At 32.0% G+C, this 15,108-nt stretch overlaps 1 protein-coding gene across 1 annotated transcript; it reads right to left on the bottom strand.

Moving 5' to 3' along the window:
• Window positions 1–13,437: 13,437 nt before the first annotated feature.
• LOC131660913 (zinc-finger homeodomain protein 2-like) lies at window positions 13,438–14,745 on the bottom strand. Its single transcript, XM_058930271.1, has 2 exons — window positions 14,592–14,745; window positions 13,438–14,433 (listed from the first exon to the last, which is right to left on the bottom strand). Exon 2 carries the CDS (start codon window positions 14,419–14,421, stop codon window positions 13,606–13,608), a length of 816 nt encoding a protein of 271 aa, XP_058786254.1. The 5' UTR covers window positions 14,422–14,433; window positions 14,592–14,745; the 3' UTR covers window positions 13,438–13,605.
• Window positions 14,746–15,108: the final 363 nt, after the last annotated feature.

Below are 15,108 nucleotides of genomic sequence, written 5' to 3' on the forward strand. Positions count from 1 at the left end.
ATTGTATGCTATATAATTATTGTGCCTTTTCAATATCAACCTAAACATCAAATTATGATGTTTCTTGAGATTAAAAGAATAATATATATATATATTAGCATAGTAAAATAATAATTTTTAGAGTAAGTGTATATTTTAAAGTCTTCTTAGAATATGTTATATTTATAGTGCATGCAAGAATATATGACAATATGTGAATATTGAAGGTGTTAATCCATAGTAAAAAGTGTTAATTGAAATAAGTGATGTCACTGTTCATTTTTGTATTATAAATCAGGGGCATACTTAGCCAAAGATTTTTTAGCTAAGTTATTCTATGTTGCAATGGAATGGGAATACGAGGAGTTGAAAATAAGGTTTAGCACAATTCTAAATGAGTAAGAGAACAATATGAGCGTAAAAAATCACCAATAATCCTTGATATCTTGAAACTACTTGACACCTGTAGAAATTGCTTGAGGTGGAAGTATGTACCATCTATTAAAACGTTAAAGAATTCACCTAAAGTTTGGATTATTTGAAATATCATTTTATTTAAATTCAAATTGGACAATTGTGATTTCTGGCCCAATGATATCAATTTTCATTTGTTGAGCTTCTCTACATTAGTATAGTATTTTGTATCATATAAAATCACAATGAAGAGAATAAAATTATTTTATCCATGAGGACTTGAGCGATAATACAACTTATATATAATAGTTACTATCTTAAGTAGAAATAGTTTGATTTTAAAGTTGTTTTGTTTTAAAGCATAAAACAACAAACACAAAATAATAAAATGACTCAGATAAAGAATTGTTAGAGTTAGAATGAAATTAATATGACTACATGCATATCAAAACTAATTATTGATGATTGCTCATAACTATTATCCATTTCAGAAATAAAGTCGTGACATCATCGTATTGTTTGCACCCTACCAGTCTAATAAACAATATGATAATAGTTTATGTGAATACTAAATCTAGACCTATATCTAGACTATAATTTTTAATAGATGATTATCTATGTCTAAACTAAAAAGAACCTATCGGCATCATATAAATGATTAATTCATTTAGGCATACAAATATTATTCTTATATAAAATTAAGAGAACATATCTCCAATAGATAAATTCACAATCATGATACAAATATTATAAACATTTGAAAAAAGTGTAAAGATCAAATGTATTTGACTAAATAAAATAAGATGTCCTGATTACATCAAATACATATAATAATGTATAAGCCTAACCCCAAAAAGAGAGAACTTAACTACTTATTATGATGTTAGAAGAAAAGAAGGTGTAGAAGCACAACAACATTGGATGATCTCTCAATTCTCAACTGAATCCACTTCAATAGGTTTTCGGCCTGATAACCACTCGGGCTCTTTCTCACTAAGATTAAAAATGAAATATAAAACAAAATATAACCAACTCTAACAATGGCCAGGACTGTTGTTTATAGCTTTCTGGTTATGTCTTCATTCGGTTGGTGAAAGATGGTTCTCTAGGGAATTTTCCTTTAAATTTTTTTTGCATCAAAGTAATCTTCAAAACTGCCTTCTAAACCGCCATAAATTCAATGGGAGAGTTGATATTCTCCCAGGTAAATAACTCTATTTTGGATCCCAAACTTATCTGTTTATTATTTTGTTGGTCGATGATGCATCCGCCCCACAAATTAACTTTGAGTTGAAGGCCAATTTGTCTCTATTCTGGACTCGCTTAACAAATACTAGTAGTATTCTGGACTCGCTCAATGACCTATGGTTTTCTAATTAAACAACTTTTTCAATAATTTGCATGTATTTGCCAATAATTTAATTCAAGAAAATCAAGACAACCTTATCAGTTGAACTCTAGATGACTGCCTCTTAATACGGTTATGTTTAACACTATATAATAATTCCAAGATACTTATTATATGGTGTTACATAATAATGATTGTGTTTGATATGAAGATTATATGTCCCTAGTTTAGTAGGAAAATCAAGGAGTATTACTAGGGAAATGATGTTGTGATGAAAATTCTTAATGATCAACCGTGGAAAATAGTTACATAATTTATTAAGGGGCATCATGCGACAACAATCTATAGGGAAATTGATTAGAGCCTAGACGCTAACTAAAATCAGAGGTTCAGAAACTCATGTCAACTATTAAGACCGCTTATTGTTCCACTTAAGTAACACCTAATGTAACACATACTCCAAAAGTATTTATGGACCGCACATATCATTTTGGTATTACAACGATGATTTTAGTAATCAACATTAATGACATTTAAAATAATCATGGATCCTTACAGATTAAGAGGAACCCATCAAGAGCCATAGTGTAGATTCTTCAAAAGGATAAGTTAACACCAAGAAAAAATACAGATGTGTATATTGTTAGAGGAAGTGGACTGCCCCATATACGCGCAACCTTGTAAGAAGTCATAATCATCAGCACAAAAGAAAAATGAAAGATTATAGGTATTTAGAAAGACCCAAAGTGTTAAAAAATTAAGATTCACTCATGACAGGCGAGATGACAATGGATATCATTCAAGTGGAAGCTCTATTTGAGTGAAGTGAAAAGAATTAGACTCAAAATTGTTCATTGACCCCAAGAATATTTTAGCGTGAGCTTGTAAGAATGAGAGTGTGATGCATATACAAAAACTTAAGGTTTGTAAAGATAAACTTCTGATTGGCAAAGTGATCAGACTCAACCAAGAATTTTAATAAGTTCCTTTTGGATTTCTTAGGTGCATCATGCGCGAATCATTGATTCTTGCTTTCTTAAGTTGTGCCTTTCCAAACATGGATATTCCCCCCTCATGAGTCAGGTAGAATAAGATCTCTTTCAAACTAAGGGAAGGGCATTTAACCAATTTGATTTACATGATCCATGTTACATGTAGCATAACCTAAGATCTTGACATATGAAGTGAGAACAATATGATCCATCATAACTAAGTGAGTTCTCTGTTTATATGACGAGACAAAAGTCATGATAAGTGGGCACCTCTTATGAAGCTAATATATCCCTAAACTTACCATTGTGTCACAAACCCATAGTTGACTTTTTAGGGTAGCTCTAATTATTAGGCTCTCTCATGTTCACTTAAAGGTCTTTAGCATGGTGTCATTGTTCCACAAAGAGTTGATGTCTACCACATTGTCACAAAAGGCATCCATACTTGAATCCTAAGTCACCATAAGAAGTCTTGTTGATCCTGGATAAGAAGATACTTGGTCAACAATACTAACATTAGGCACATTACTATCAAATTTTTTACTAGAGAGGCTCTCTTAGCTTCCAAATATCTCCATTTTTAATACATGTTACATCGGTTTTCAGTAAAACTGTGATAAATACTCTTTATATTTTCCATTCCCTTAGTGTCTACTTCATTCACTTTTCGAGCCATAGAAAATGAACATTTCTTCTCCAGCCAGCGGAAAAACACAATTATTATCCAAGGAGGACGGAAGCCCTAGAGAACGAAAAAACTCTCTCACCATTATTCTTCGATATGTTATTAGTGTTGTTGTTCATTACTATTGTTCTTAGGATTCTTCATTTATATTATTCTTTTCGTTGTTGTTTTTGTCCATTATTGTTGCTCTTTATTTTTGTTGGTTATGTAATATTTTTATTTTATTCCCAGAAGCTTTATGTGATTATAGATTGTAGTTGGATGAAAGATAATAGATTGAGTAAAGAGTATGAGAATGGATTCATAAAATTTCTTGATTTCCCAGGAAAAAACCTTTTTGGAAATAATTGGATTTTTTGGTGTCCTTGTAAAAAAAATGTTATAATATGAAAAAACATCCAAGGGGTGTTACATTCAATCATTATGGTTGTGATAGAATTACAAAATTACACGAAATCGGTATGGAATGATGAAGGGACAAAAAAAAACATTTGTCACGTACAGTTGAAGATGAAGAATTTATGAATGATACTCCAAAAGACATGATTTGTGATATTGGAGTAGATGCTTTCAAGAAAGCTAATAGGGTAGATAATTTGTGAAGAGATATGGAAGATTCATTGTATTTGGGATGTAAAAGTTTTATAAGATTATTAGTTGTGTGAAGACTGTTTAATCTTAAGGCAAGAGGTGGGTGGACGGATAAAAGTTTCATTGAATTGCTTGAATTGTTGAAAGAAATGCTTCCCGAAAGTAACACATTGTCGGACTATACTTGTGAGTCAAAAAAGATATTGTGCCCACTGGGTTTGGACTATGTTAAAATACATGCATGTTGTAATGATTGAATCTTATGCAGAAAAGAGTTTGAAAACTTGAAGAAGTGCCCAAGGTGTGGGAAGTCACACTACAAGAAGAAGGGTTATGATGTTGATGACGATGATGGGGTAACTAGACAGGGTGTTCATGCCAAGGTGATGTGGTACCTACCAATAATTCTAAGGATCAAGATATTGTTTTCTAATGTTAGTGACATAAAGAATACTATATGGAATGAAGATGAAAGAGTGTGTGATGGAAAACTTCACCATGTAGCTGATTTAGTGCAATGGAAGAAAATTGATTCCTTGTTTCCATATTTTGCCATTGAACCGAGGAACCTTGGGCTTAGACTTTCCACCGACGGAATTAACCCTTTTGGTAATTTGAATACTAGCATACGTCATGGCATGTACTTCTCATAATTTTCAACATATCTCCATGGTTGTGCATGAAGCGCAAGTATATTGTGCTATCAATGATGATAACGGGTCCAAAACAACCAGGGAACGACATATATGTTTATTTAATGGCAATGATTGAATATTTAATACTTTTATGGTGTTGATGTTGGTAATGCGTATACAGGTGATAACTTTAAGTTGTGTGTCATGTTGTTTTTCACAATCAATGACTTTCCTGCATAAGGTTGCCTGGGTACAGGGTCTAGGGACATAAAGTGTTTCCTATATGTGAAGTTGATACATGTCACCACCAATTACAAAAAGGAAATAAATACAGTTTATCTTGGGCATCAAAAATTTATAAGACCTAATCATCCATATCGTAGATTGCGGAAGGCTTTTTTTAGAAACATGGTGTTTGATATCGCTCCAAAGGCCTAAACCGTAAAGGAAGTTTATAAAAGACAACAACACATAATTGTTGTCATTGGAAGCAAGCAAAAAAAGCCCGTGGAGAAAATATTTAGAAAAATAGGTCGGTATTCTTTGATCTTCCATAATGGTCTAGTCTTGATGTGATGCATGTGAAGAAAAATGTATGTTATAATTTGATTAGAACACTTCTTAACATTAAAGGCAAGACAAAAGATACTAAGAAATTATGCGAAGATATGGTTGTGATGGGTATACGACAAGACTTGTCCCCAAAAGAAGTAGGAAATATAACATATTTTCTCCCAACATGTCACACTCTGTCTAGAGAAAAAAATTGTGATTGTTTGCAGTGTATCAAAGTTACCCAATGGTACTCATCAAATTTGAAGCCTCTAGTGTCAGGGAATAATCAAAAGTTAATTGGCTTAAAATCTCATGATTGTCGTGTCTTGATGCAACAACTTCTTCCAGTGGCTATCCGTGACATTTTACCAAGAAATGCAAGGGTAACATGCTATATATAGTAAAGTTATTGATCATTGAAATTTAGATGACTTGGAACACGAAGCTGCAATTATTTTGTGTCAATTAGAGATGTTTTTCCCTCCATCATTCCTAGACATTATGTCTCACTTAGTTGTTCATCTAGTAAGGGAGATTAGAATTTATGGTCCATTTTATTTACGGTGGATGTATCTGGTAGAGCGTTACATGAAGATTTTGAAAGGGTACACAAAGAATCATCACCAATTGAAAGCTTCGATCGTAGAAAGGTACATCACATATGAAGCTATTGAGTTTTGTACAAACTATTTGTCAGAAGCGAACTTTATAAGAATTCCTGAGTCTCGTCATGATGGATGTTATGATGGTAGAGGTATTCAAGATTTAAATGTTAAGATATTTAATCGAGAAGTATTTCTTCAAGTACATTTGTATATATTGAATAACCTTATTGAATTTCAACCTTACTTGACGACTCACAAAAGTCTTATAAAGGAAGAATTCCCCCTGATAAATGAAAAACGGTTGTTGATAGAGCATAACAAAACTTTCATAACCTTGTTTAATGAAAGTATTCCTAAAGATAGCATTGCATCAGATACTTGCAAATGGTTGTCACATATTAGTAAATATTCATTTTATACTAAATCAAAGGATGATTGTAGCACCATGAAAAATAATGGGGTTATGGTTGAGGCTTAATCCATGTACTTTTCTAGTTCCAAAGATAACAATCTTGTACTAGCATCTACAGCGTACATTGGGATCATTGAGGAGATTTTGGAGATTGACTATGTTTCTTTTAAAGTGCATTTATTTAAGTGTAAGTGGATTGATAGTAACACTAGTCTAGAAACGGATGAATTAAAATTCACACAATTAGATATTCAAAAGGCAACTTATAAGAACGAACCATTCATCATGGCAACCCAAGCAAAACTAGTTTTTATGTTGGTGATCCTTCTAACACTAGATGGTCAATTGTTCTTCAAGGAAAATGCCTTCCCGATAGTACTAATGAAAATCAAGATTTTAACTGAGACGCCTTGTTTAGCAACACATGTACGTCAATCATCTGAAGAAAATGATCCAGATGATGTGCATGTTATTCATCATGATCATGAATAGTGGATATGGGAAAACTAGTAAGTAAATTTTCATATCTCTTAGTAATTTATAATTCATTATTTTAAGTTTTTTTAATAATTGTACTATAGATTTAAAGTTGTTGTTGATTATCATATTTGTTTCAAATGTTGTTCAAATTATAGGTGTTTAACGACCATTGACAAATTCTATTTGACACCCTACAAAACTTTTCATTTATGTTATTGTTTTTGTTGGTTAATCATTTATTTTAGTTTTGATGTAAAATTATAAAGTGTGTGTCATTTTGGGTTTTTATTTGGTGTAATCAATGAATATTTGTGGTACAATATTTCAGATTGAGAAATTGGCAAAATGTACAATGTTTCTGTTTCAAAAATCTACAAAATATGGTTCTATATTTTGTAATATGGTTGTGTAATACATGTGCAAACGACAGTACAAAAATAAAAAATAAAAAACATATCTCCTCGGTTTTTACATAAAACCGAGGTAATAATATTAAGATATTACCTCAGATCTACAAAACACCGAATGTTAATATTGAGCGTGCCATCCAATTTTGAAAATAATAAAAATGTAGATGTTGGAGATCAAATCCACATGCAGATAACTTTACCCCTCAGCGTTTGAATAACTGAGGTTTAAAGTGGTAGTTTTTCACGACGCCTTTTGTTTCCTCGCTTCCGCAGTCGAGGTCAAATACGTTTTGTGTCCGATGTCAGATGTTTTTTTTGTAATAGTGGATTCTACTCTTAATTATGCAAAAAAACGAACGGACCATATTTTTTCAGTCCTTCTATAAACATTTTTAATCATTTTCATTATAAATAGTGGATATTTAATAAAACTATATGGTTGGAGAAACCAACCATACATATTGTATTGAGCTACCATGATTGGATTCAAGATTCAAGGTCGTAGATATAAGGAATACCACCTATAGGTTTATGTATGACATTTCACTTAACTATTTTCGCTCTTACATGTCTTGGGTTTGAGAAACTGTAAACTACAATCTCTGTTTTTTATTATAATTTATTTTGAATTTTTTACACGTATTAAGAAAAATAATTATTGTTGTATAAAAATGAAAAATTATGAAGGTTTTTATAAAGTTGTCCTTCATTAATGACTTGCGGAAGATAAATTTACATAATTGAAATGAGAGATACTAATAAATATTTAAGAATATAATAGAAAAATATTAATCATTGAAATTGTAAAGTAACTTATATTGTGGTATAATTTTTTTCCAAAATGATTTATAATAAAAAATAGAAAGAATATTATATATCTTCTTTTATTTCTTCGCCTTTATAGATTTCATGTTGAATAGATTGTGAACTAGTATAGATTTATTTCATTCAGTTTGCTTTTACATGTTTTGTGTTTAAGAGACTCTAAACCATTATATCTATAATAACGCCCATTTAACATAAAAAGACCACCCTATTCATTCGCTGCTGAGGATATCTAAAACCAAATTTAATTAATATTTTGATTTTTTTTAGATATAAACTAGCATCAAGTTTGTGGCATTAAATCTTCAACTAATATGTTAAAATATATAAAGGTGAATTCTTATCTATCTAATTCAAAAAAAAATTACTAGAATTATCTTCAATATAAAATGTTTTGGAAATAATAAATAATTGTATTATTTTATAATTAATTAAATATGTTAAAATTAAATCAGATCTTATGATTGGTTAAAGGTACACTACCCAACTTTGTGTGATGGGTAGAGAAGTAGGAGTGAAAATAGGTCAGGTCGATTACAGGGACCTACAGACTAGCGTACATAGGCTCGGGTCAGGCTATACATTTTTTGTAAATGGAAAAGACATAGGCTTTTTTATAAGTCTATTTAGTTAACAAGGTTAGGTCTCAGACCCTAAAAAAAGTTTTTTAAGCTTATAAGACCGGCCTATTTAAATAAATATGAATATTTTTTTACTATCGTTATGTTATGTTTCGTACTTTGAATAAAAAATACATAAATAAAACTTGATTATCTTGAAGAACTTGTGAAAATAATTGTGTGTTTGTTTTCAAGGGTGTAAAAGATATTTCCAAGAATATGGCCATGGGAATGCAACATTCTCATGTTTGATTCAAGTTTTAAAAAATTATTCTAAGGCATTTCTTATTTCCGGGATTCTTATTTACATATGATTTTTATATTCTTATTCCAAGACTTAAAGGGTGGGAATATAACATTTCCATGGAAATAAGTTCAACCAATTCTAACTTCCCACTATCAATCACATTAACTATTATTTTTTATTTTTTAATATTCTTAAATTAAACAATTTTATCAGAAACTAAATTCTTACCAAACACATAAGTTGGAATAATGTTCCAAGGAATACCAATCATGGGTAGGGGTGGGAATAGGCTAGGCTAGGCTAGGCTTCATAAGGCCTGGCCTACCATAAACTTACAAGGCCTGAGCCTGGCCTATGGCCTACTATAGGCTCGTTTTTTCAGCCTGGCCTGGCCTTTTTAAAAATCTGGCATGACCTGAAAGCCTTTTTAAAAGCCTCTTTCTTATTGATGTTTTCAATTAATTCATATTACTTAAGAAGCCTTATAGGTCGCATATATATATGAACATTTAGACCGACCTATTTAGCATTTTTTTCTAATATATATGCATATATAGACCAATCTATTTAACACATTTTCTAATATATATGCGTATATAGGCCAACCTATTTAGACTAATTTTAATATATATGAAAATATAGGCCGACCTACAAGGCTTTATAGGCTTTTTTTAATAGCCTAGGTCTGGCCTATTTTATTAAATAGGCTTTTAAAAAAGTGCAAGTCTGGCCTTTTTATCAAATAGGTCTGGTGTAACACCTCAATTCTACCCATCGAATATTAATAAAATCAGAGTGCGGAAAATTTAATCATACAATGGATGTCACATTTACTTCACATAAGCAACATACATTAATCATAATTATGCAGATACATTCAATTAATCAACTAAACAGCGGAATCATAATTTCTCAACGGTAACAAAATCACATCTTTTATTCACTGAAAACACTTCGCAACTATTAATATTATTCAACTTCAATTCACTTAACATATTTATTCGACTAAACAACTTCAAAATCAATATGATAATTCATAATTCAACTTAAGGTAATAACAACATTTAAACATAACAACAATCGTCCATCCCCCGAGTGCTACGTATCAGAGCATGACCCTCTTGACTTATTATAGAGCAACATAAAGACTTCATAAATTAACTTAAAACTTCCACACTTATACTTGAGTACCTGCCCATTTCTCATGGTAGGGGAAACATCAACAGAAGGGGTGAGATATCTAACAATATAATATGATGCATGATAAATAATATAATAGAAATCAGATCGTATAATTTACCACTTCACAACTTTCAAATAACAATTATAACAACAAATATAATAACAAATAAAAACGACAATTATAAGAATAGCTATAATAGCAATTAGCAACAACAATTATAATAATAGTTATAATAACCATTACACATCTTTCTAACAATACATGTCACAACAAATCGTTAGCATAATTTCACACTAAGTCATCAACAACGTATTACAACAAAATCATCAGTTTAATACAACACTTATCCATCATTACAAGAACATCATCAACAACAATTAATCAACTCGAAATGCGACTCATAACAATGCATATGCATGTGTACCATTTGGAGTAAAACTCCCAACTTAAACATTTGCCATTCAGGCCATCGTCACTTTTGCCATGTTCAGGCCAACTTAAATATTTGCCATTTTCAGGCCGTTGTGTTTGCCATAATTTTCAGGTCATCGTGTTTGCCATAATTTTCAGGCCACCGTGTTTGCCATAATTTTTCAGGCCGTCGTGTTTGCCATAACTTTCAGGCATGCATAATAATGGATGCGACTCAATGAATGCAACAATCACATACAACACAACAAAAATCTCATCACGAGGCATACGCCTATATCACTGTTATTACCAATTATTAGAGGTAATCATAATCACAAAAGGCATAAGCCTATATCGTCACTGCAACACTGGCCATAGGCCTACAACATCATCATCGTATCAACAACATAATCATAACGATAATATAATCATAATCACATCATCAACATCACAATATCAACAACATAATCATAACGATAATATAATCATAATCACATCACCAACATCACAATATCAACAACGTATTATTACAACAACATAACAACTATACCAACATCAACAAAGAACAATTTTCAACAATAGATTCATTGACAGTAGAACAATTTCAGCAATATCAGAAACAACCACCACAAACAACCACACAACGCAACAATTTTACACAACCACAAACAGAGACGATTATACAAACCCAATCCCACATAAAATTCATCATAAATCCCATTATAGAGTCAGAACCCCACCATTACCTTGGATTGAAGATTACTCTATAATTCTACCGATCGAAGCCTTCTAGCCTTAGCTTCTAACCCTTGCCTTTTTTAATCAGAATCATAAGCTAAAAATTTTCCCAAATATGATGCTACAGTGCAATGATGATATCTCGCAACTCAGACCTTATTTTGAAGATCCCAACGGTCAAAAGTTAGATATAGGTGTTGCAAACCTACCCTTAGTATTTGGACACGATCCAACGATTAACGAATCGGAGATCTTCGATTTAGTGAGACTGTTGCAAGAAAAACGGGAATGAGTTTCTCTCCTATTTTCTCTCTTCTCTGCAACTTCCCATGACCAATTCCCCAAGACTTTTTCCCTTCTAATTAACCTAATCCCTATCTTAACCTAATTTCATTAAACCTATTGGGCCTAACATTCTCACCCCACCTTTTACTATCATCATCACTTAATTAAGTCCATATAATAAATCTAGTATTTCTTTAATATTATTTCTACAATTTAATCAATTAATTAATCGACTAATTAATCATAACAACCCATGTCAACAATTCTCAACACTCCACAAATTCAACAATTAAATTCGAAATAATTTGAAAATATTTAATTAAATAATTAATTAAATACTGGGTGTTACATCTTGCCTGACCTGGTCTTAAGTAGGCTAGGCTATATGCCCTTGTAGGCCGGTTTGGCTTATTCCCACCCCTAATCCTGAGAATACAATTCTAAAGAATAATTTTTCTAACCTTGAAACAAATACACCCTAAGATGAAAACACCTGATAGACATTGTTTTCATAAGTTCTCTTAAACAAATAGTCTCACAAAACTTATGTTAATCGATAAGTTAAAATAAGTCAATACAAACAAATTTTTAGTCTCTTGATCTTTTAGTTAGTTAATTTATTTAAATATTATTTTAATTACTTATTTACATATGTTTAAAACAAATAGACTTTTATGTAGGTTAACAGGCTAACCATGCCTTCGAAAAGGTCAGACTCAAACCTAAAAATAAGTCTACGACAGACTATAGGCCAGGCTTAAGCTTTAATTTTTTTGACAGACCGGACTCAAGCTTGACAAAACCTAACTCGGTTCAACCTATTTCCGTCCTTATGGAGAAGTTCTTCCCATATATAAATATTAATATTAATTAAAAGTAAATATAATATTTCAGCTACATCCAAACAAAAATCATTCACACTTTTCAAAAAATAATTTAATAAATAAAAAAGTTATATATTCATTAAAAACTGTTTTTAAAAATAAATACATATAAATAAAATACAAAAACAAAAGGATAAAATATTGCACCAATCTAATCCTTAGTTATTATCATAGTTATCCTTTTCAAAACACAGTATAATGAACACCTGCAATGTTCTTGACGCTAAGAAACAAAAACGAGAGCAAGGAAGTAAAAATTAAGTGCTCCTTCAGCCTCGTTCAATTTCATCGCATTGCAAGATATACATGCTAAAATACAGTTAGGAAGCCGAAACTTGATGGCCATGGACACCAGAAAATAATGAAAGTGAACTCATTTATTGAGATATTCATATTTCAAAATAGAACGATTATTATACGCTATTAATGAGAAAAAGAAAGAACATAGTGTAATAACAAAAAGACAAGGAAAGATGAGGTGGAATGATAGCAGAATTAACGTGGTTTAGTACAGCATTATTCATGAAAATCAGAAAAAGTCTGCATGTCTGATCTGCAACACTGTGAAGCTACAGTACTTGCAAACAGTCTGCGAGTTTGCCGCGTGAAGCAACCACTCATAATCCTACTTCATTCATTGTTACCGTTTTCTGATTATCACTGTTTCTTTTCTCTTTTTCATTTTACACATACATAAACCGGATTAAGATGCATAATCATCAACGAAAATACCAGAAATAAACAACTGAACTCAACAACACCAAAGTGTAATGTAACTCAGTTTGATTCATCATTAGTGAATAGTCATTGAATTTTCAGTTGCGTACGCTAAGTGTGTGTCTAGAATGCTGAGACAGTACTGTAATGAAGACATTAATTAATAGCGGTGATAAGGAGAAAAAACAGGAAAAGATGACAGATGTGAATGATCACAAACAAAGTACTACTTGAAAACATTTTTGTCTTTGCATGTCATGTACGTTGTGTTGTCTTCAATTCGAATTATTTCAGAATTTATTATTCTATGTGCTCATCTTCCATACAAGGCTTCAGTAGTTAAATTTCATGTTATATGAAAATCAAATGAAATGAAGAAATTAAAGATAATTGGGAATTGGGAAAAGAAAAGTATGAAGTATGGAGTAAGAACCCTAGCTAGCTAGATCTCCATTAAATAAATAAAATTTTACAATACAAATTAAGTTGTTCCTTTCTACGATGTCCCACAGTTGTCCTATTGACACTGAAATCCATAATTGATTAATGTTCTCGAAATTACTGAAAGAGAGAGAAAAAAGGAACAAAATTAGGGTTTCTTACCAAGAGTGTGCTTGTTATTGTGCATCCAAACCTTAAGCACATTTCTCTTGATGTAATTCTCAGCACAGAATTGTTCAATTGCACCTTCGTCTTCTTTCTGGATTCTCCATCCGATACTCTCCGCAAATGCAAGCATCTTATCTTTCTGCTCCTGCGTGAACTTCGTCCTAAACCTTTTCTTCGTTCCACTTCCGCCGCCGCTGCTGCTTGGAATTGATACATCGTCGTCTTCTCTGCTGAAGCCTCCAGATGCGACAGGCGGAAGAGCTAACGGGCGGTGGTGTGAAACCGGCGGTGGAGTTAATAATTGGTGGTATCCTGGTGGAGGAGGCAGCGCTGCACGGTGGTAGTAAGGGGATAACTGATGGTGGTGGTACTGAGTCTGAGAGTGAGAGTGAGACCGTTGTTGATGATTATGCGAAATGACCTCGCCGTCGATCTCTTTGCGGTGAAAGTTCCGGTGACAGTTACAAGCAGCGCAAATTACGGCTTCCAGTGTTCCTTCTTCACCTGCAGCTAAAAACTCGCAACAACCGTCAACAGCGTGACCGCCGATACTCACGGCGTGATTCTTTTGACATTCTCTGTACCTCACCGTCCCTTTGGCCGCACTTTTGAGACCACCGCCTGTAGAGATAACCGCTGCTCCATCGGTTTCCATAACACCACCGCTTAGTTTGGACCGTACGCCGGAGTTTCCGAGCGAGTCGTAACCTGCAACCGGCGTAACCGGGAACCCCATTTCTTCTTCTTCGTCTTCCTCCTCCTCCTCTTGATCTTCTTCGTGTTCGTCAAATTCCATTTCGCTTTTCACCTTTATAAAAAATCAAGTAATTATTAAATAAAGTAAATAAAAAATATAAAAAATTAACAAATTTCCTATTTTATTTGGATTTGGGGTAGGTTAAGCTCTTTTGTTTGTTTGAGGTTTCCTTGAGATTTGCTTGAGGTTTTGAGAGAAGATCTACATACCAAAAAATAAATGTAAGACTTTGAGAAGTGAGGTGAGTCAAATGAATGATAAAGTCATAATAATTTCACCGATAGAGGATAATAATAACTAGGTAAGATTGTGTATTTATTTATATTGGTTGTTGTAATAAATAATAATAAATATTATTATTAATATTATTTAAATAATAAGATTATTAATTTGTTTGAATGAGGGTTTGAAGATAAGAAAGAGGAAGAGGATGTGGTCATCAATAACCCTTGTTCTGCGAAAAAAAGATATGTCAGTTTCACTGAGGAAAGCATTTAAATTACTTGCCATTACAATAAAATTGCATTGGAATTTTATGTTGGAATATTTACTTTTTACTTTAACTGAATATTTGTGTACTTTTGAATACTTTATGTACTGTAAAACATTATTGTATTTTAAGAAAAGTTTATAATGTGTAAAAAAGTTAATAATGGTGTAATTGCATGGAAGAGAAAAATGGTGCTTAATGGAAGAAGCATAAACTTGTTACACCGACTTGTTATT

This window comes from Vicia villosa, linkage group LG3 (assembly GCF_029867415.1).
Source record: "Vicia villosa cultivar HV-30 ecotype Madison, WI linkage group LG3, Vvil1.0, whole genome shotgun sequence".
Taxonomy (NCBI): domain Eukaryota; kingdom Viridiplantae; phylum Streptophyta; class Magnoliopsida; order Fabales; family Fabaceae; genus Vicia; species Vicia villosa.